The sequence below is a fragment of the Oncorhynchus gorbuscha genome, linkage group LG09, assembly GCF_021184085.1.
Source record: "Oncorhynchus gorbuscha isolate QuinsamMale2020 ecotype Even-year linkage group LG09, OgorEven_v1.0, whole genome shotgun sequence".
NCBI classification, from domain to species: Eukaryota; Metazoa; Chordata; class Actinopteri; order Salmoniformes; family Salmonidae; genus Oncorhynchus; species Oncorhynchus gorbuscha.
In genome coordinates, this window is record NC_060181.1 from 65,933,538 (window position 1) to 65,957,006 (window position 23,469).

The window sequence follows — 23,469 nt, forward strand, 5'->3', positions numbered from 1 at the left end:
GACTGGAATAACTATAGAATTAGAATGACTGGAATAACTATAGAATTAGAATGACTAAAATGAATGTTCATTCTAGTGATTCTATAGGTTGAACATTGTTCTAGAATGTGAGCAGTCAGAACAGAAACCCACCCACTATTTTCCTATCTTCACTCCTCTGGTGTTGGGAATGGATTCTTTGTTTTAGGGAGACGGGAGCTGCTGCATGGATGAAACTCTAGGAAATGTGAAATGGGCCATAATTGTCTGAGTCAGTCTGTTTGTCTGCTGTAACTTCAGCTGAGAGATCATAATAGGCTCTACACTCTATCTCCAGTTGGCTAAGGAAATGTAATTAACTGCAGCACACAGGCACCTGTGATGCTGATGGGAGGGAGAGGTGGGTGATGAGGTGAGGGGGGTACGTTGCTAGGAGACCATATCAGAACAGGCGAGAGGAGAGTTTGTAAATGGCTGATTATTTGCAGCTCCTGGTATCAGTCTCAGCCTGTTTTAACACAGTGCTGCCCATTCCAACTACCCCTGCCCCTAACACCACCCAACCCCCAAATACACTCTCCCCAACCCCCCAAAAAAGCTACCACCCACCCTAACCTGCTCCCTTTTTTGGGGTTTGGGTTGCCTGGCAACTGTATTACACTCATCCAGAGCAGAGCCATAATTGGCTGGTGGCGCTGAGTGTCCATGACTGGCGGATTCAGGCGGCTGCACGCCTCTCTCTCTCTCTGTCTTACTCGCTCTCTTTCTGTCTCTCTCACACAAACTCTCTCTCTCTCTCGCTCTCTCTCTGTCTTACTCACTCTCTTTCTGTCTCTCTCACACAAACTCTCTCTCAGTCAGGTTGCTAGGCGACTCCATCATGCATCCTTGCCTCGGCAAGTTATAATTGGCTGGCGTAGTTGCCATGATGGTGGGTCCAAGCCGACCCTGCTTCATTCTGTCAAGTCTAGAGAGGGGGAGGGAGGTATAGGGAGGGAGGGGGGGGGTTAATGCAAAGAGGAGGAGCTGATGGTAGTGGAGAGGAGGGGGAGCTTTGGCCAATTACTGAGGAAGGGGTGTGAAATGTTTGCTGTCTTGCACCTGTGGCCTCAAGACTCCAAAATGACTGAGTGGTCCTTGAAGCCAGCCTGCCTGCCTCCATCCCTGCCTGACTGTCTGCCTCCCTGCCTGCCCCCCTGTCTGCCTGCCTGCCTGCCTTCATCCCTGCCTGTCTGTCTGCCTGCCTAACAGGCTCTCATGACAAGGCAACACTGTCTGGGGATGTCATCTGCTACAGGTTTTACACAGTGGGGGAGAATGAGCAAATAAAAAGCCTCAGGTCTTTTGGCAAAATGTTTATGAGTGTATCAAGGGGCAAAGGCAGACAGATGTTCAGAATGTGTTGCATTCATGTGTTCACCCCAGAGGTAGAAGAGTGTTATATGGAGTGTGTTGAGTGGAATCTGGCTGTAAAGTGGTGTTTGCTGATACAGTGCTGAGGTGTTGCCTTCTCCCTGGCTATCCCCGAAATAGCACCCTTTCCCCTATATAGTGCACTACGCATAGGGCTCTGATCAAAAGTATACAATATATAAGGAATAGGGTGCCATTCTGGATGCACACTCTCTCTCTAACAGCAGCCAGTACTGGGTCATTATACAGTACCCAAAATGCCCTCTGCTGATTTGAATAATATTCAAAACACGGAAAGAAAAGCAGAGCAAGTGATCCTGAGGTGTTTCTGCAATCTGTCACACAATCTCACCACAGACAATGGATCAAATAAGAAAAAGGAAACAGAATAAGAAAAGCTCATGTGAAATAAACCGGGATTGGAGGCATCATTCACAGACCATTTGCCTTTTCTCTTCCCTCTCATCTTACAACATGGACAATGGGGGGAGTGGGGGGATGAAGGGGTGAAATCGAGGAGCTGAGGGGAGGTGCGTTGCATCATCTCACATCACTCAGTCCTCTCCTCCTCCGCCGCGTCATCCTTTACTTTCCGTTGCATCACCGTGGTCTCTGCAGATTCCACATCGCTCTGAGATTATGTCAAACAAAACCACGTCGTCCTTTACCGTCTACTGCTGGGGTCACCTCCAATATACTTTTGCCAATGAAATCACTGATATTCTTCTGCTAATCAACACTTTTTGTAGCAGGTTTTTTGTAGCAGAATAAATTACTTGAATCAACAAGTCCTGTGGAGTATCATCCCCACTATTCACCCCTCCACGCACAGCCTCTCTGAACCTACGGGTACCGTCCGTTATCCTCACCCTCTGTCTTCCACTGTCGACTGTGATCTGGACGTACCACTGCTCTACTGTTTGAGACGCTTAGATTTCACTCTAATGGTACTTTAGACTAGTTAGGAAGATTGGTGGACACGGTGATATGGGAAGACGGTCGCAGCTGGCTGACTGGAAGTACGGTATTACTTCCCATTAAGACCCTAATTATCGTTACCACTCCCAGATCTGAATCAACCAGAGCAGCAGCGCTCGGCAGCACCGGGGGCGGGTGGTTCCCCCTCTACCCACCCCAAAACCCTCCCCGGATTCAGCCCCCTCCCACCTTCCACCAGCCAGGTCCAGTCCCATCCGAACACAACCTGGTCCTCAGAGTACGGGCCCCCCCCCCCCGCAACCCGCTGCACCCCCCCCCCCTTTCCCATCCCAAAAAGTAAAAAGAACCCCCTGCCGGAGGGCCTTTCTATCAGGGAGATAAAACTACAGCTTGTGAACAATAGATATCTCCCTCTCCCATCTGTTCAACTGGAGAGAAACTTCATTTGAATTTCAGATCTCTCCACAGGGGGTCCAAGGGGGAAGAGGAGAAGGGAAGAGGAGAGGCGGGGAGGGGAGAAAACTGTTTCATTTCTCTGGGTGATTTTAGTTTTAGGATTATGAATTAACACGGCATCTCTGAAATCATTTGTTTAGCGAGCTCTGGGAGTCTATGATTGGTGGATGCAAAACCCTTGGTGTGTAGTCCTGGGTTGGGTAACACAGGTACATTAACTAGGACCGCACACTGGGTAACACCAGCAAAGGAGTTGGGAGAATCTCATCTCACACGGGTGATGATGTAGCACACTCAGGTGTGTCAATCATACAGACAACACACCTTTACTTATCAGTAGCCTACATGTCATTTGGACAACTGCACAATTATGTTCCATTACAGTATGACTACACAGGTGTTGTATAAGAGCAACTTAATGGTATCCACTATTGCTACCACAAAAACAGAAAGTCAATGTAACTGCAAAAGTAATCATTCCCCCCCCTCTGTCTGTCTGTCTTATCAGGTGAGAAACCGTACAAGTGCTCCTGGGAGGGCTGTGAGTGGCGTTTCGCCCGGAGCGACGAGCTGACGAGGCACTACCGCAAACACACCGGGGCCAAGCCCTTCAAGTGTACCCACTGCGACAGGTAAGTACCACATCCATTACATACACACACAAGCACACACGTCACTGACCCAGCAGAGAAGATATGACAACGTGGCTCTCGGACGATCCATCACATGCACACGTGTATGTTCAAACAAACGATCTCTCACATTGAACAGTATTGATGTTGGAAGGAGAGACGAGATGAATTACTCCCATAGAATGCAAAGTACTTTGAGTTGGAGAAAAAAACTAGCTACATAAATGAAAGTCATTACTGTAATGTCCCCTTGGACAGCCCCAGTCCCAGTAGCAGCGCTCCCTCATTCTCTGTCTTCATCATGTGCATAGCAGCACTCTAGTCTACAGACGGGCTCTCCTCTCCTCCCTGGCAGCTAGCAGTTAGCACAGGCTCTGCTCCAGTCTCTGCTGAATAACTCAGTCACAGGCCAGTCCTGTGATGCCCATTACCAAATGACGACTGTGAATAGGCCATTCTCACACACCGCTCTCCCCCTAGCCCCAGCCAGGCTGCTGATGGCACTCACATTCAAATCACAATTTAACATAGTGGCCTTCTAAAAGTGAGATGGTTATGTAATAGAATAAAAAATGAACTTGAGAGACAGAGAGAGAGAGAGAGAGAGAGAGAGAGAGAGAGAGAGAGAGAGAGAGAGAGAGAGAGGGAGCACGACATCAACCAAACGAACCAGCTTGGGCATACAGAGGCACTCTTTAATTTTCTTACAGCAACCACAGTGTGACACTTATCAGACCTCTGTCCTGCTGGAGACACAAAGGCAGCCCTTTGTCTGAAGACAGCTGTGTGTGTGTGTGTGTGTGTGTGTGTGTGTGTGTGTGTGTGTGTGTGTGTGTGTGTGTGTGTGTGTGTGTGTGTGTGTGTGTGTGTGTGTGTGTGTGTGTGTGTGTGTGTGTGTGTGTGTGTGTGTGTGTGTGTGTGTGTGTGTGTGTGTGTGTGTGTGTGTGTGTGTGTGTGTGTGTGTGTGTGCGTGAGGGCACATGTATATTGGCGTGGAGCTCTGAGTGATAAGCTGTCAGGTGACAATAGCGGGAAGCCGTCACCCTGGCTGAATCCCAAATGACACCCTATTCCTTTATAGTGCACTACTTTTGACCAGAGCCCTAGTCAAAAGTGGTCCACTGTACAGGGAATAGGGTGCTATTTGGGACAGATACCCCTGTTTTTCCACACGCAAGCTGCAATCCCCCTGCAGAAGGGGACCGCTTTACAATGCCCACCACCTCCCTTCCTCCTCCTCCTCCACACACACACACACACACACACACACACACACACACACACACACACACACACACACACACACACACACACACACACACACACACACACACACACACACACACACACACACACACACACACACACACATGCACACTCCCCAAATCCACCCCACTATAAGCCTAAACACTGATCCAAGACCAGCCATAGCCACTGTGCATAATGCCCCATAGCCCCAATCAAGCCCACAACACTGACTAACCAGGGGGAGTGCATCATCAAATCTGTGTTCCAACACTCATTACCAGAATGTATCCTGGCTATTGGCTAACAATGGGGCTATTTGGATCGGGCCTGCTATTGTTAGGATAATTGACAGGTCCAGATGCCAGGCCTACTTTAGACACACACAGCCTCCAGCCTCTTGGATGTGAGCTAAGCCAGCCATTCAGGCAGGCAACCAGTTCACACACACACAAACATTCACTCTCTCTCTCACACACACACGCCCACTGCAAACACACACATACACACACACACTCAAACGTGCTTCCTCGAACCCAAGAGGACTCTAATTGGACCCTCCTGGTTCCTCTAGTTTGGGTTTTAAACCTAACCCCTTCCAGAACACTGCTGGAGTCTACTAATCTTACTGGAGTGTATTATGCATGTTCTGCTGGCACACACACACACACACACACACACACACACACACACACACACACACACACACACACACACACACACACACACACACACACACACACACACACACACACACACACACACACACACACACAAATACTCCCACACACACGGCCCTGGCACAGAAATGAAGAGACATAAATTAAAGCAGGGAAGGAAGGAAATGCAAGAAGCAGCACTGCAGTGTGTGTGTGTGTGTGTGTGTGTGTGTGTGTGTGTGTGTGTGTGTGTGTGTGTGTGTGTGTGTGTGTGTGTGTGTGTGTGTGTGTGTGTGTGTGTGTGTGTGTGTGTGTGTGTGTGTGTGTGTGTGTGTGTGTGTGTGTGTGAAAAAGAACACCAGTAGGGGTGCTGGCTGGATCAATACCTATAACTCATCTGCTGATTATGTCTTAGTAGTATTTCACACACACACACTGGGACACTGCTGTAAAATGGCTGCCAACACATTGAGTGTGAATGAGATGACAGTGGGTGCATACCAAATGGCACCCTATTCAAATATAGTACATTACTTTTGATCTGGGCCCATAGGACTCTGGTCAAAAGTAGTGCACGTTATAGGAAATATGGTGTCATTTTGGACACAGCCAGTGTTTGAGGCTGAACCATCAGCGCGTGTTAAAAGCCCATCCAAATGATTTCCTCGTTTACATTATTCTCTGAAACAGAATAAGATAAATATGGACGATAATGCATTAAGTATCTGTCCCTCTCTTCTGTCGTCGTCAACCGTTTTATTCAAACTGTAGACTGGTGTGAGTCCCAAATGGCACCCTATCCCCTCCATAGTGCATTACTTTGGCCTAGAGCCCCATGGGCCCTGGTCAAAAAGAGTGGACTATAAAGGCAATAGGGCACCGTTTGGGACGCAGGCTGACACAGAGGTTAACTCAACCCAGTCTTCTGCTAGGCCTTTGAAGCGTTTTGTGAGTGACGCGACCATCAAATAGGCACGTTGATCTCCCCTCTGTGAGGCAGCCTGTTCAGGCGCCTTAGGGAACGCCTGGCTACAGTAGATGGGCCAGGAGGAACTCACTGCTGTGTTACCACATTACCATCAGAATGGGAGGAAGTTTAACAGTAAATACAGTCAGTGTGTTGAGCTCTCAGCCTCTCTCTGAGCCTTTCTGATACACACATACACACACAGGATCGTGTGCGCACACACTCACAGACAGGCACGTCATTAATCCTGCCTAATCAAGCTGGGACCCCCTGCAGGGCGAGGCAGAGGGGTAGAGGGGCGGAGGGGTACGGCAGGGGGGAGACAGGGGCGTACCAGCTGGTGTGGCGGCCCCTGACAGTGACTCGGACGGCCATCTGTCCAGTGGAACTTACTCAGCCCCCACTGGCCTCTCTAGCAGACACACACATAGACTAGACAGGTACCACATAGACAGTTCAAAGGGAAGAAGGGAGAGCTAATACAGGAAGTTGTGAGGGAAGGAGAGAGAGATGTTGAAAAAGAGAAGACAGTAAATGAAAGAGATTTTGCCAGAAGTCTTGAATTGCAACCTGCGTCTGGTCTGTCCTATGATCCCAAAGTGTCACTTATAATGGTTGATGGAAAGGTATAGACAAGGTGGACAGAAAGCGAGAGAGAGGAGGACTGAAGTGCAGCTTTCTCTTTCATAACCAAATCTTGTGTTGTGTTCTTCCACCACCTGTACACACCACGGCTAGCTGGAGAAATAACGTGTCCTAGTCTTAGTTAGGTCTGGAGAGAGAGAGACACCTCCTTTGGATTTACATTGTAGAGCTGTCTGTGGACAAATTAATAATGGATACAGCCGTCGGCAAATTGAATTTTTCATTCCTCAGTTCACTCTCCCACATTTTGTTTTCCAGCTTGCTTTATTCACATCTGTTGTGATTCATTTTATTGCTTTGCATGAGTGTAATACGATAATCGACCCTTAAAGGACATGTGGCGTATATTCTCCCTGTCTGCTGTTATGTATCACCCTCAACAGTAGCAGTAACCAGTGAGTTGAATGGATTAGTAGCGAAACAGGCCTACGGGCCATTGCTCCCTCCTCCCTCCTCTTCTGCCATGACTCAAACGCTGCATAACTAATAAGGGCTTGGCTTTCTGCGATAGTATTTCACCTCTAGCTGTGGTGTAAGTCGCAGAACTGCATAAGTCAGGGAACTTGATTTGCGGCTGCGTTTTGGAGAATTATCGCTCATGCTCTTTAATAAACGAAAGAGAAGGAGCAATCCGGTTGCTGATTTGGCATGTCCTCATTTTATAACGTTCAGTCGCTAATGTGAGAAAAATGAAGCGAGATGTCATTTATTATCTGTTATTTTTAAGGGACAAATGTTGTTTTTCTGTCATTGTGTGTCTGATCATCACTCTGTCCGTTTTACACAGAGCCTTGTTTTCTCACACACACACTAGCTGCTGATCTAGAATCACTAAACACACATTATTATACACATTTCTTTCTGTTTCATATACACCTCTGCAAGGGTTTGTCATTTCGGATCAGCAGCAGGAGAGCACAGTCTGTCCTAGCATGGTAATTTATCACTGATTTCTACAGAGATTATCGGAGTGTCCATTCCAACCTCAACAGTTCTCCAGCCAACATCTGGATGTCCTGTACTGTTTCACATCTGGGCATCCATCTAGCTAAAGGCACAGATCAGTCATGCCTCCCGACTACCTTTCTGAATGCGTAACCATTTGTACCTACTGTCTATTGATTAAAATCAAATCAAATTTGATTTTTCACTTGTGCCGAATACAAGAGACCTTACAGTGAAATGCTTTCTTATAAGCGCTTAACCCACAATGCAGTTTTAAGAACAAAAGTGTTAAGAAAGTATTTACTAAAATAAACTGAAGTAAAAAATATAAAAACATAATTAAAACATTTAAAATAAAATGAGACAAATAGAAAAATAAGAAAAAATGAAAGAGCAACAATAAAATAACAGTAGCGAGGCTATATACAGGGGGTACTGGTACAGAGTCAATGTGGAGGCTATATACAGGGGGTACTGGTACAGAGTCAATGTGGAGGCTATATACAGGGGGTACTGGTACAGAGTCAATGTGGAGGCTATATACAGGGGGTACTGGTACAGAGTCAATGTGGAGGCTATATACAGGGGTTACTGGTACAGAGTCAATGTGGAGGCTATATACAGGGGGTACTGGTACAGAGTCAATGTGGAGGCTATATACAGGGGTTACTGGTACAGAGTCAATGTGGAGGCTATATACTGGGGGTACTGGTACAGAGTCAATGTGGAGGCTATATACAGGGGGTACTGGTACAGAGTCAATGTGGAGGCTATATACAGGGGTTACTGGTACAGAGTCAATGTGGAGGCTATATACTGGGGGTACTGGTACAGAGTCAATGTGGAGGCTATATACAGGGGTACTGGTACAGAGTCAATGTGGAGGCTATATACAGGGGTTACTGGTACAGAGTCAATGTGGAGGCTATATACAGGGGGTACTGGTACAGAGTCAATGTGGAGGTTATATACAGGGGGTACTGGTACAGAGTCAATGTGGAGGCTATATACAGGGGGTACTGGTACAGAGTCAATGTGGAGGCTATATACAGGGGGTACTGGTACAGAGTCAATGTGGAGGCTATATACAAGGGGTACTGGTACAGAGTCAATGTGCGGGGGCACAGATTAGTCGAGGTAGTTGAGGTAATATGTACATGTAGGTAGAGGTAAACGCGACTATGTATGGCTAATAAACAGAGAGTAGCAGCGTAAAAATGGGGGTGGGGGACAATGCAAATAGTCCGGTAGCCATTTGATTAGCAGTTCAGGAGTCTTATGGCTTGGGAGTAGAAGCTGTTTAGAAGCCTTTTGGACCTAGACTTGGTGTTCTGGTACCGCTTGCCGTGCGGTAGCAGAGAGAACAGTCTATGACTAGGGTGGCTGGAGTCTTTGGACATTTTTTGGGCCTTCCTCTGACACCACCTGGTATAGAGGTCCTGGATGGCAGGAGGCTTGGCCCCTTGTACTGGGCCTTCCTCTGACACCACCTGGTATAGAGGTCCTGGATGGCTGGATGGCAGGAAGCTTGGCCCCTTGTACTGGGCCGTACACACTACCCTCTGTAGGGCATTGCCGTCGGAGGCCGAGCAGTTACCATATCAGGCTGTGATGCAACCGGTCAGGATGCTCTCGATGGTGCAGCTGTAGAACCTTTTGAGGATTTGAGGACCCATGGTAAATCTTTTCAGTCTCCTGAGGGGGAATAAGCTTTGCTGTGCCCTCTTCATGACTGTCTTGGTGTGTTTGGACCATGTTAGTTTGTTGGTGATGTGGACACCAAGGAATTTGGATAAATGAATAGCATTCTCACATAGGTGTTCCTTTTGTCCAGGTGGGAAAGGGCAGTGTGGAGTGCAACAGAGATGGCATCATCTGTGGATCTGTTGGGGCAGTATGTAAATTGGAGTGGGTCTAGGGTTTCTGGGATAATGGTGTTGATGTGAGCCATGACCAGCCTTTTAAAGCACTTCATGGCTATAGACGTGAGTGCTACGGGTTGGTAGTAATTTAGGCAGATTACCTTTGTGTTCTTGGGCACAGGGAATATGGTGGTCTGTTTGGAACATGTAGGTATTACAGACTCAATCAGGGACATGTTGAAAATGTCAGTGAAGAGACTTACCGGTTGGTCAGCGCATGCTTGGAGTACACGCCCTGCGGCCTTGTGAATGTTGACCTGTTTAAAGGTCTTACTCACATTGGTTACTGAGAGAGTGATCACACAGTCGTCCGGAGCAGCTGATGCTCTCATGCATGCTTCAGTGTTGCTTGCCTCGAAGCGAGCATAGAAGTTATTTAGCTCATCTGGTAGACTCATGTCACTGGGCAGCTCATTGCTGTTCTTCCCTTTGTAGTCCGTAATAGTTTGCAAGACCTGCCACATCCGACGAGCATCGGACCCAGTGTAGTACGATTCGATCTTAGTCCTGAATGGGCGCTTTGCCTGTTTGATGGTTCGTCAGGAAGTTATAGCAGGATTTCTTATAAGCATCCGGGTTAGAGTCCAGTCCTTAAGGAGCTGGACGGATGTTGCCTGTAATCCATGGTTTCTGGTTGGGGTGTGTACATATGGTCACTGTGGGGACGACATCATCGATGCACTTATTGATGAAGCCAGTGACTGATGAGATATACTCCTCAATGCCATCAGAAGAATCCCAGAACATATTCCAGTCTGTGCAAGCAAAACAGTCTTAGCTTAGCATCTATGTCATCTGACCACTTCCTTATTGAGTGACTGTCACTGGTACTTCTTGCTTTAGTTTTTGCTTGTAAGCAGGAATCAGGAGGATAGAGTTATGGTCAGATTTGCCAAATGGAGGGCGAGGGAGAGCTTGGTATGAGTCTCTGTATGTGGAGTAAAGGTGGTCTAGAGTTTTTTGTTCTCTGGTTGCACATGACATGCATTTAACATGCCAACTGTTAATGAGTAGATTTTGACAACCTCTCTTTTTTTCCTTCTCTCCAGGTGTTTCTCCAGGTCAGACCACTTGGCCCTGCACATGAAGAGGCACATCTAAGGGAGCGAGAGGAGGAGAGCGAGGAAGAAGAGAGGGAGAAGGAGAGATAGAAGGAGAGAATAAGTAAGCAGGATGGAAGACGAACCACACAGCAGCTTCGGCTCTCACCATCCAGAGGCTGACCCTGCCCTCAGAGACCCACCTAAGACCTGACACCAGGAGCAAAGCACTATGGGAGATGACACGCTGGATAGACGGACGCCACGACTCCAGACAGACGGCTGGTCGGCGAGGACGGATGGAGTGATGGAGTGATGGAGTGAAAGAGTCGAGGAGCAGCTTGTTTTTTTATTCACACTTCCATGATTCACACTTCTACTCAACAGTCTACAACCAATTATCTTTCATCGTGTCATCCGATTAGCCATGCCTTGTCCAATCAGGGTTGGGAACTCACACACTGCCAATCCGCTAATCCAGTTACGACCCATTTACACTCCAATGTTTCTTTTCTGTACATTTAAACTATGGAGCAACTTGGGAAAGGAAATGGTTCACCCAGAATTATGAACTGCTTTCCTTTGACACGCCAAATGTCAGTGACTGGCAGAAGTAACAATGGGCCACACAAACCAACAATAACTATTGGCCATTTTATTCTGGTGTGCTGTTTCCCAACCCCATCCCAATTTGTGTCTCTTGTATAGGAACCCACAAACTTCAGCTATATGTCAACCCTCAGCAAGCTATACCGTGTGAAATAACAACAATGCCAAAATAGCGAGACGAGGGAGACCAATGGAACTAGTGGGTAATCCGCCAGTGGCGCCGCCTGTCTGTGGGAGTAGGGTCTGACACTTCCAGAGAGTGAGCTCTGTGACCCACAGGCACCTTGCTGTGGATCTCTCAGGCTCTCCTGTAGGAGGCGCTCTGCTCTTCTCGCTCAGCTTCACTCCTGCCACCTCACAGGCAACAACTAACAAATGCGCAGCGACACTTTCTTGCCTTTGTTTTTTAAAGACAATTAATTATTACTATTATTATTAAGAATGATGGTCTGTTTTCTTTCAGCTGAAATTTCTTAAAAATTTACTGAATGAAAAAAACTAAAACATTTTAAGTACAAACGAGAAGGAATGTGCACATATGGCAGGAAGGGAGGAACATCGAACGAACGCACCCTGGCCCGTAAACACAGGCTAAACTCAATACCTGCTATTTAGCACTGACAGTTAAGGAGATAAAAAATTTAATAAAAAGAAATCACAAGAAACTCTGAAAGAAAAAGGATTTGTATTGTTGGCCTGAAATGAAAGAGAACGACCTCTGTTTTCCACTCTGTGTTTTTCTCCTGTGTGATACTAAAAACAAACCTTGGCGTGACCTTCGAGGCATCAGCACCAAACCAGGGCCAAAACACAACATAAAACTGGAAATGGTATTTTTGCTTTGTTTGTGTGGATTGAGGAAATACACCTTGGAACCCCCCTACCTCCTGCAGTATGGCGGGGGAGGGGCCTGGGAGTCTGGTCTGCTGTGACCACACCCCCTATTTGGGAGACTAGGAACTTGATAGGCTACTGAACATGAACCTGGGACTAAAGACACCCAACTCTCTGGGTAGTAGAAAGGACAACATGGCCTCATCAGCCCAGAGAGACTTGCCTGTTTCGTATCCATTGTCTGCACTGACTTTTTCAATGTTATCTGTGCTTTTTTTTCATAAAGTATACAACAAAAACTGAAAAAAAAGAATACAAAGGAGAAAAAAAACCTGCATAAAAATACTGAATAAAAAATGTAAAAATCTGTCTCTCACACACTCACACCATACAGACACAAATACAACGACACACAGAACAGTTTCTTTGCTCATGGCTCCACTTTGAGACTCAAATAATGATTTAGTTGATGAACAGAGTTGGAAAACGAAACACTGCATGGCAGCCTCTCACACACACACTCAGATCGCTTCCCGGAATTATTTGTTCTGCTCCAAATTTTTCTCTGTAAGATTTTTTGCAATTGTTGTTTTGTAAAAGACTATCTTAGTCCGCTGGAGGTAATGGCTTTGAAATGAGAAAACAAGCTTGTTCTCATGTTCAATCAATCACCACAAATCAGGCCTAGGTCTCTCAGTCTCTGTATGTTAACAATCAGCTTCTACACCATGGGACCAGATTCCTCACCTGTATGCCCCAGATCTATGAAGTCCTACATACCCTTGCAATCAGGGCATTAATACCAACACCACTATCACTAATACTGTCACTATTACTGTACCACTTCCTTCCCCTCTCGCATACACACCCACTCTGGCCTCCTCACACAAGTTGTAATGGCTGCTTTATCAGAGAAGATGCCATTACTGTCTCTATAGTAACGTTTATGTATCAGCCATGCCAGAATCTCACAGACGATCCCAGAGCTGCCCTCGGGTGGGCCGGTGGAGCTCCGAACAATCAATACCAAAAACGTCCAGCATGGAACTACCCTGGAGCCAGGCAGGGTCTGGAACAGAACACACCGGTATCTGGGAAGTGGACCGCCTCCACACCAGGCCTATTGGCACCACTGGCGCAGCTGCAGCTCTTTCTCTACAAACACAAACACAGTGTCTCGGCAACAAAAAGACAAAGTGAAACAAGAGATTAAGATGATCTTTGTGTTTTGCGTCCACTTTTTAGTTGGAACTTCTTTCTTCTTGTTTTGTTTTAACACTACAGTGATCATTTTTTTATTGCCATGGTGGATGATGCAAGGTAATGCCAAAATTTGAGAACTGCAGGGGTATTTGTTTCTATTACGCCCCCCCCCTCCCCCTCCCCTTCAACGTACAATCATATGGGGTTTGTTTGTGGCACTTTTTGCCGGAATTGCAATGGTATGTCTGTGTGTGTCCCAATGCGAGCTATAGCACGGCACATCCTTAGGGTACATTGTGAATCTAATCGGCATTGTGAGAAAGAATACTACTACCAGTAGACTGGTTTGAAATTAACGGCGTGGGAGACTGGGATTGTACTGTATGTTGGTTGATTCATTCACTTTAGGGGAGCCTATAATCTGTCTAACATTAGCTGACAATAATGTATTTGTTTTAGTTTTGTTTCTGACATTTTCTTTTCTTTACGAACCACACAAATCACATTCATTTGGGATCATAGGGCTGAATGATGTAAAAACAAACACTCAAACTCAAAAAACCATACACCATGCACTTCCCTGGCACTTCAAATAGGTTCAAAAACATGAAAATTCTTCAAGCACTCTTATGTTCTAGTAGATGTTCACTTCTGATTGTAGCCGTTTCTACGGTTTCCACTGCAGCAAAGCCTGCGGGGTAACAGAAAATGGATACTATGGTCATGGTAATTTAGCCCGTAACAGGCCTGCATGCTAAAAAGATAGCAGCACACAGTTTAAATCCAAATTAGCCCAACTTTAGTCCTCTTGCGTACACACTGACAGGTCTAAAACCTCACTTCAAATGAAAAGTCCTATTCTATTTCAGTCCTGTGGCATTCTCACCAGAAGAAGCTAGCTAGGCCCCTTTCCCTTTCCCTCGCCTGTTAAAACACTGCTTGCTGTTATGGAGATGCTCCTCTGTATAGTTTCCTGGCCACTAGTATCCCACAGCTCTGATTAGCATTAGCGCAGCAGGCTACTCTGTGGAGGCTCCTCTAGTCTCTCCTGTCGCACTCCACTAATGAGAAAGGCTTTTGGTCACAGGGAATCAGATCTGGGGGAAAAAACATCAGGGACCGCGAGCCAAAATGGTTTCATTTCAACGGTCCACAGTACTGTTATGAAACCAGTGTGGAATCTGCCACAGAACAAACAAGAGTACATTAGCAGCAGCTTATCGTAAAGCCAGAGAGATATATATTTACTTGAGAAAGTGATCGAAATTGAAGAGATATTTTTTGACAAAGAGAAAAAAAATGTTTACCCCAGGGATTAACCAAATGATGATGAAATTAGCCGTGCTTTTTATCTCATGGATTAGCGATTAAAATGAGATTATGATTAATCCTACAGGCCCTTATAGCTATTTACAACACAACCCCCCACTCCCCCTCCTTCTGCACTCTACAAGTGCCGTTCTAATAGCCCTCTATCCCTCTCTCCATCTCTCCCTCTCTCTATAACCCCACAGAAGTGATCCATGCACAATCAACTGCAGGAACGCTGAACGCACACGTATACACTTTCGCCCAAAGATTTGCAGATTCACAAGTAAACTGCTGTGAATGAAAATAGAGAGAGAGTAAGAGAGAGCGAGAGAAAGAAAGAATGAACTCGTTTTACTGTCCGCTACTATTCCACCATTATTCCCCCCCCCTTCCACAACCCTGACCCAACCCTGACCCAACTTCTTCCTGCATTACAATCTCTTGTCTGGTGTTCAGTGTGGCCGAAACTCATGGTCCATTCATGGTTGTAAAATATGGTTGTGTAGTCTCTTTAGGGTGCCCAATTCAGGGGTGACTTAACTAGCAGCCTACCAATTCTAATGTAGACTTAGTTCAATTAGCTTCTTAGTACAGTGCAACATAGTACAGTGGAGTGTAATATTTCAAACTGTCATGTCTGAGGTGGACCGTCGAGTCTCTGTTAGGTTAACTGTTGCCTGCGAAAACCATCCCAAGAACGATTGCATCATACACCTACCTTAAGCATTCCCGAAACTTGAAGCCTCACACGTTCGGTCCCCATGAGGTAGGGTTGTCACTTTGGTGAGGCTTCTGGCAGCTTTGTAGATAGATACATTAGTAGCTCTTCAACTCAATGAGCTCGTATGGGTAGTGACTGGTTTACAGTGGGTCTGATAACAGTTCTGTAGGCCACTAGAATGTCCATAGACATTAGACATTAGTCGTTAGACCTACTGTTAGACCCATCTTAACCACAACACTTTAGGTGGAATTTAAAGGGTATTGTGCACTACTAGGCAACAGTGCTTCAGCATTTCGACTCCTACATACATCTCACACACTCTTTTAATGTTCCTGTTGTTCTATCTTCTCAAGCATACCATTTCACTACATGAACTTACTGCGCACACTCCATAGTGTACCTACTTACTTAATGCTAGCATAGTCTGTTGGAGCACTCAAATGTCAAATATCCACATAACATGTTGTGACACTTCCTGATGCACTTAACCACAAGAACCAATAAGGTAGCTCCATTTGAGTTTTTAGCCAATCACACTAACAGGTTATTAGCATGATATAGGCCCTCTACTGTCATTAAACAGCCAATGGCAACTGGCATGGTAAGATAATGTTGGACGGTTGTTTTTTTCACGGTTCAAGGGGTTCTGTTCATTGCCATGTAACAGGTGACTAATTTGGTCCTGTTTGGGATGTTGAAACTCATGGTTCTTTTTGTTGTACATCTGCATCAGGGAGTGTGTCTGTATCTGCTGTGCTTGTCCATATTTGATGTGTCAGTATATAAGGGATTGACAAAACTCTTCCCACCTGTCTCTGTATCCCTCCACCTCACCCCTTCTTTCCCTTTGTCCCACAATCCTTATCCATCCAACTCTGGGGCCCAGGCATCACACTCTGACATGTGCTGTTAGCGGAAGATACATCTTGATAAATGTTGATTCATCTCTATGGCTTTGTCTTCATGAGGTGTTGGACATGTGTCAAGTTCAGGAGGTGAGTTAGAGTACTTGACTTTATATTCTATTTATCCTCTGCTCAGTGGAGAGTCTCAAGGCCAGACAGACAGAACCAGGATGTGTAGCTGTAATAACTATCCTCAGTCAAGGGGCCACACATAGAAATATAATTACTCAAATTCCAATCTAATTCTATTTCTATTGGGGCACCCACCCAGCCAACAACACACCTCAGCCTGTAGAGCAGAACTAAACCCACCAGTGCTTTTCTCAGACCGTCTACATTACGGCTGAGCCTCCACAAGGTAGTCTAGTCCCAGTCCAGCCTCTACACCTGGTACATCTGTGGAAGCCCAGTGACACAGTGGGAACACCTGTTCCATTGTCACCTCTGTCATTTACTCCTTCTGCAGGGGCTCTATAATGCCAACAACAACATCACCTCTCCTTCCTACCAGACCCTGACCCCTCACCCTCTGCTCTTCCACCCTCCCTCACGCCTTCCCTTCCTCCTTCCCTCCATCCCACCCTCCCTTCCTCCCTCCTTATCCCCGCTCCTCTCCTCCCTCCTCACCCCTCCTGCCTCCAACCCTCCCTCAACCCTCCTCCTTCCCTTCCTCCTCACCCCTGCTCCCTTCCTCCCTCCTCACCCCTCCTCCTTCCCTCCCTCCTCACCCCTGCTCCTTCCCTCCCTCCTCACCACTCCTCCTTCCCTCCCTCCTCACACCTCCTCCTTCCCTCCCTCCCTCCCTCCTGCCTCCCTTCCTCCTGTCATTGTCATGGTCATTTCCTTTTCAGTTTTCTCTTGGGTTCTTTTTCTCCTTGTTTTTATTTTTGCTGTACAAAGTGTTGAAAAATATTATTATTTGTATTATATGATGTTAGTATGGTAATGTTCTTTATTAAGGAAGAAGAAAACTTTATTTTTGTTACTGGTCTGTTTCATAATTCTTTTTTAAATTGGTATTGTAAGATATCTATGCAAGAACTGTTCAGTGGAGCATTTTTATTTAAGAATGTAATACAGTATGTGTAATAAATGGTAGAATCTGGCTCTGGCTGGCATTTTGTGTTTCTGCTGCATGCGTTTACAACCGACAACAAATGACCATTGATATACTTTAGTGTAGAAACACCTCGCTGCTCCCATACAGTGTAACTCCTAACCTCTTCTCTGAGAGTGGAGTCTCATTATAAAGACCTCTGACTATATCTAAGAATGAGGAATACAGCCTAACAATTGCTCCTTGCACCGGCGCTCAAACCACTTCCATTGTGCAGAGCAGCACATTATTCTGACTAGGTAATGGCTGACTGAGAAATAAGGTTTAGTCGTTAGAGAGAGAGAGAGCGACCGCCATAACCATAGAACCATTTCCCCCGCAATTCCAAGCTTTATTATTACAAATGAGAGAATCTCATGAATATCTATGGCCCACCAACATGTCAAATGTCTCTCAGGGGTTCAGTGTGTGAGTAACATATTCCTTAATTAGGGCAGTTACTAACTCATCAATGACTGAGCCTGAGCCGCCATTTACAGAGCCAGCCCATCCCGCGCCCATGACTTTCAGATTAAAAGGGGTAATCGAATAACTAATGGATAATTAGGGAGCAATTATGTAGAAGAAAAGGGGTCTTATACAGCATATCAATTCAGTAAATGTCCCTTGGTGAGAGAGGAGATTTTGCTGTCAGATTTCTCAGTCATTGCTAATTTCCCTAATTGAAATGGACACTGTCATCAAGCCAGTAGTTTCAACAGTAGGTCTGCATCCCAAATAGGCCCATGAGCCCTGGTCAAAAGAAGTGCACTGTATAGGGAATAGGGTGCCATTTGGGAGGCACACTAGGTCAGGTCTTCACGTCTCTGACATTCTAGCTACGTCGTTGTCTTCCTGTTAGTGCCAACTGCCCACTTGACATTCTTTTACAGCCAGCCATTAAAAAAACATTTTCCAATGCCCCTTCCCTTCGCCTATGTAGGGGAAATAAAGTTGAAGTCGGAAGTTTACATACACTCAGGTTGGAGTCATTAAAACTAGTTTTTCAACCACACCACAAATTTCTTGTTAACAAACTATAGTTTTGGCAAGTCGGTTAGGACATCAACTTTGTGCATGACACAAGTAATTTTCCGAACAATTGTTTACAGACATATTATTTCATTTATAATTCACTGTATCACAAATCCAGTGGGTCAGAAGTTTACATACATTAAGTTGACTGTGCCTTTAAACAGCTTGGAAAATTCCAGAAATGATGTCATCGCTTTAGAAGCTTCTGATAGGCTAATTGACATCATTTGATCATTCATTTGATCATTTGGAGGTGTACCTGTGGATGTATTTCAAGGCCTACCTTCAAATTCAGTGCCTCTTTGCTTGACATCATGGGAAAATCAAAGAAATCAGCCAAGACCTCAGAAAATAAATTCTAGACCTCCACAAGTCTGGTTCATCATTGGGTGCAATTTCCAAACGCCTGAATGTACCACATTCATCTGTACAAACAATAGTACGCAAGTATAAACGCCATGGAACCACGCAGCCGTCATACCGCTCAGGAAGGAGACGCGTTCTGTCTCCTAGAGATGAATATACTTTGGTGCGAAAAGTGCAAATCAATCCCAGAACAACAGCAAAGGACCTTGTGAAGATGCTGGAGGAAACAGGTACAAAAGTATCTACAGTGGGGCAAAAAAGTATTTTGTCAGCCACCAATTGTGCAAGTTCTCCGACTTAAAAAGATGAGAGAGGCCTGTAATTTTCATCATAGGTACACTTCAACTATGACAGACAAAATGAGAAAAAAAATCCAGAAAATCACATTGTAGGATTTCTAATAAATTTATTTGCAAATTATGGTGGAAAATAAGTATTAAAATAACAAAAGTTTATCTCAATACTTTGTTATATACCCTTTGTTGGCAATGACAGAGGTCAAACGTTTTCTGTAAGTCTTCACAAGGTTTTCACACACTGTTGCTGTTATTTTGGCCCATTCCTCCATGCAGATCTCCTCTAGAGCAGTGATGTTTTGGGGCTGTTGCTGGGCAACGGACTTTCAACTCCCTCCAAAGGTTTTCTATGGGGTTGAGATCTGGAGACTGGCTAGGCCACTCCAGGACCTTGAAATGCTTCTTACGAAGCCACTCCTTCATTGCCCGTGCGGTGTGTTTGGGATCATTGTCATGCTGAAAGACCCAGCCACGTTTCATCTTCAATGCCCTTGCTGATGGAAGGAGGTTTTCACTCAAAATCTCACGATACATGGCCCCATTCATTCTTTCCTTTACACGGATCAGTCGTCCTGGACCCTTTGCAGAAAAACAGCCCCAAAGCATGATGTCTCCACCCCCATGCTTCACAGTAGGTATGGTGTTCTTTGGATGCAACTCAGCATTCTTTGTCTTCCAAACACGACGAGTTGAGTTTTTACAAAAAAGTTTTATTTTGGTTTCATCTGACCATATGACATTCTCCCAATCTTCTTCTGGATCATCCAAATGCTCTCTAGCAAACTTCAGACGGGCCTGGACATGTACTGGATTAAGCAGGGGGACACGCCTGGCACTGCAAAATTATGTGGATATATTGAAGCAACATCTCAAGACATCAGTCAGGAAGTTAAAGCTTGATCGCAAATGGGTCTTCCAAATGGACAATGACCCCAAGCATACTTCCAAAGTTGTGGCAAAATTACTTAAGGACAACAAATTCAAGGTTTTGGAGTGGCCATCACAAAGCCCTGACCTCAAACCTATAGAAAATTAGTGGGCAGAACTGAAAAAGCTTGTGCGAGCAAGGAGGCTTACAAACCTGACTCATTTACACCAGCTCTGTTTGGAGGAATGGGCCAAAATTCACCCAACTTATTGTGGGAAGCTTGTGGAAGGCTACCTGAAATGTTTGACCCAAGTTAAACAGTTTAAAGGCAATACTACCAGGTACTAATTGAGTGTATGTAAACTTCTGACCCACTGGGAATGTGATGAAAGAAGTAAATCATTCTCTCTACTATTATTCTGACATTTCACATTCTTAAAATAAAGTGGTGATCCAAATTGACCTACGACAGGGAATTTTTTCTAGGATTAAATGTCAGGAATTGTGAAAAACTGAGTTGAAATGTATTTGGCTAAGGTGTATGTAAACCTCCGACTTCAACTGTATGTGCATATTAAGACATCCTGCAAGCATTTAACTTGAAGTATACATTTAGGAGAGCTAAGAGCTGCTTGGCATAACATGGCTCTGATCCAAAACAATGAACTGTTATCACTGATCGGGTGTGACATTTCCGAGCATACTAATCCAAACTTGTCCAGCTACAGTGAGTGATAAAACGAAGTGAATAAGCAGGTTCTAATCTTATTCACCACTGCTCAACACAGCTGCTGTGTTGTGTCAGTGACTGTACTACAGAAACCTATTGCTACTGACTCATCATCTCTCCCACCAGGAATAAACAGAAATGTGATGAATTGGCTGGCTGCATATTCCCAGATATCTCTCTGGAGGTCCATGTCAGCCACTTCCCCCGACCCACAAAACCTCATTGTCCAGTACAGGCCTGTAGTGTCCACTATGCATGCAAAATAAAATGTCATGTCTGGCATAAACTGTAATGCCCCCCCCCCCCCACCCGGTAGGTTGTCTCTGAATATATAAATAGTTTTGACCGACAGCAAGCCTCATCAATCTCACCGAAGAAAACATCAATGTGAGTGAAACAGTGCCCCCCTGTCTTAGTATCTGTAGCCCATGTATCTAATGCTGTCTGGCCAAAAGGAATGTGACATGTCATACACTTTTTGGCCAGACAGTATTAGATAAATATATAAATCAAATCAAAACAAATCAAATTTTATTTGTCACATACACATGGTTAGGAGATGTTAATGCGAGTGTAGCGAAATGCTTGTGCTTCTAGTTCCGACAATGCAGTAATAACCAACAAGTAATCTAGCTAACAATTCCAAAACTACTACCTTATAGACACAACTGTAAGGGGATAAGAATATGTACATGAAGATATATGAGTGAGTGATGGTACAGAGCGGCATAGGCAAGATACAGTAGATGGTATTGAGTGCAGTATATACATATGAGATGAGTATGTAAACAAAGTGGCATAGTTAAAGTGGCTAGTGATACATGTATTACATAAAGATGCAGTAGATGATATAGAGTACAGTATATACATATACGTCTGATATGATTAATGTAGGGTATGTAAACATTATATTAGGTAGCATTGTTTAAAGTGGCTAGTGATATATTTTACATCATTTCCCATCAATTCCCATTATTAAAGTGGCTGGAGTTGAGTCAGTGTGTTGGCAGCAGCCACTCAATGTTAGTGGTGGCTGTTTAACAGTCTGATGGCCTTGAAATAGAAGCTGTTTTTCAGTCTCTCGGTCCCAGCTTTGATGCACCTGTACTGACCTCGCCTTCTGGATGATAGCGGGGTGAACAGGCAGTGGCTCGGGTGGTTGTTGTCCTTGATGATCTTTATGGCCTTCCCGTGACATCGGGTGGTGTAGGTGTCCTGGAGGGAAGGTAGTTTGCCCTCTGTGATGCGTTGTGCAGACCTCACTACCCTCTGGAGAGCCTTACGGTACCAGGCGGTGATACAGCCCGACAGGATGCTCTCGATTGTGCATATGTAGAAGTTTGTGAGTGCTTTTGGTGACAAGCCAAATTTCTTCAGCCTCTTGAGGTTGAAGAGGCGCTGCTGCGCCTTCTTCACGATGCTGTCTGTGTGGGTGGAGCAATTCAGTTTGTCTGTGTTGTGTACGCCGAGGAACTTAAAACTTACTACCCTCTCCACTACTGTCCCATCAATGTGGATAGGGGGGTGTTCCCTCTGCTGTTTCCTGAAGTCCATAATCATCTCCTTAGTTTTGTTGACGTTGAGTGTGAGGTTATTTTACTGACACCACACTCCGAGGGCCCTCACCTCCTCCCTGTAAGCCGTCTCGTCGTTGTTGGTAATCAAGCCTACCACTGTTGTGTCGTCCGCAAACTTGATGATTGAGTTGGAGGCGTGCGTGGCCACGCAGTCGTGGGTGAACAGGGAGTACAGGAGAGGGCTCAGAACGCACCCTTATGGGGCCCCAGTGTTGAGGATCAGCGGGGTGGAAATGTTGTTGCCTACCCTCACCACCTGGGGGCGGCCCGTCAGGAAGTCCAGTATCCAGTTGCTCAGGGCGGGGTCGAGACCCAGGGTCTCGAGCATGATGACGAGCTTGGAGGGCACAATGGTGTTAAATGCCGAGCTGTAGTCGATGAACAGCATTCTCACATAGGTATTCCTCTCGTCCAGATGGGTTAGGGCAGTGTGCAGTGTGGTTGAGATTGCATCGTCTGTGGACCTATTTGGGCGTTAAGCAAATTGGAGTGGGTCTAGGGTGTCAGGTAGGGTGGAGGTGATATGGTCCTTGACTAGTCTCTCAAAGCACTTCATGATGACGGAAGTGAGTGCTACGGGGCGGTAGTCATTTAGCTCAGTTACCTTAGCTTTCTTGGGAACAGGAACAATGGTGACCCTCTTGAAGCATGTGGGAACAACAGACTGGGATAGGGATTGATTGAATATGTCCATAAACACACCAGCCAGCTGGTCTGCGCATGCTCTGAGGGCGTGGCTGGGGATGCTGTCTGGGCCTGCAGCCTTGCGAGTGTTGACACGTTTAAATGTTTTCCTCACGTCGGCTGCAGTGAAGGAGAGTCCGCATGTTTTAGTTGCGGGCCATGTCAGTGGCACTGTATTGTCCTCAAAGCGGGCAAAAAAGTTATTTAGTCTGCCTGGGAGCAAGACATCCTGGTCCGTGACTGGGCTGGTTTTCTTTTTGTAATCCGTGATTGACTGTAGACTCTGCCACATACCTCTTGTGTCTGAGCCGTTGAATTGAGATTCTACTTTGTCTCTATACTGACGCTTAGCTTGTTTGATTGCCTTGCGGAGGGAATAGTTACACTGT

General features: G+C 45.6%; 1 protein-coding gene across 1 annotated transcript in view; it reads left to right on the plus strand.

Moving 5' to 3' along the window:
• The window catches only part of LOC124043960 (Krueppel-like factor 7), an 83,149-nt gene extending 66,086 nt beyond the window's left edge, over positions 1-17,063 (plus strand). Inside the window, exons 3-4 of the mRNA XM_046363145.1 lie at positions 3,296-3,419; positions 10,852-17,063. Coding sequence (XP_046219101.1) covers positions 3,296-3,419; positions 10,852-10,903 — 176 coding nt within the window. The 3' untranslated portion in view covers positions 10,904-17,063. The remainder of the gene's footprint in view (positions 1-3,295; positions 3,420-10,851) is intronic.
• Positions 17,064-23,469: the final 6,406 nt, after the last annotated feature.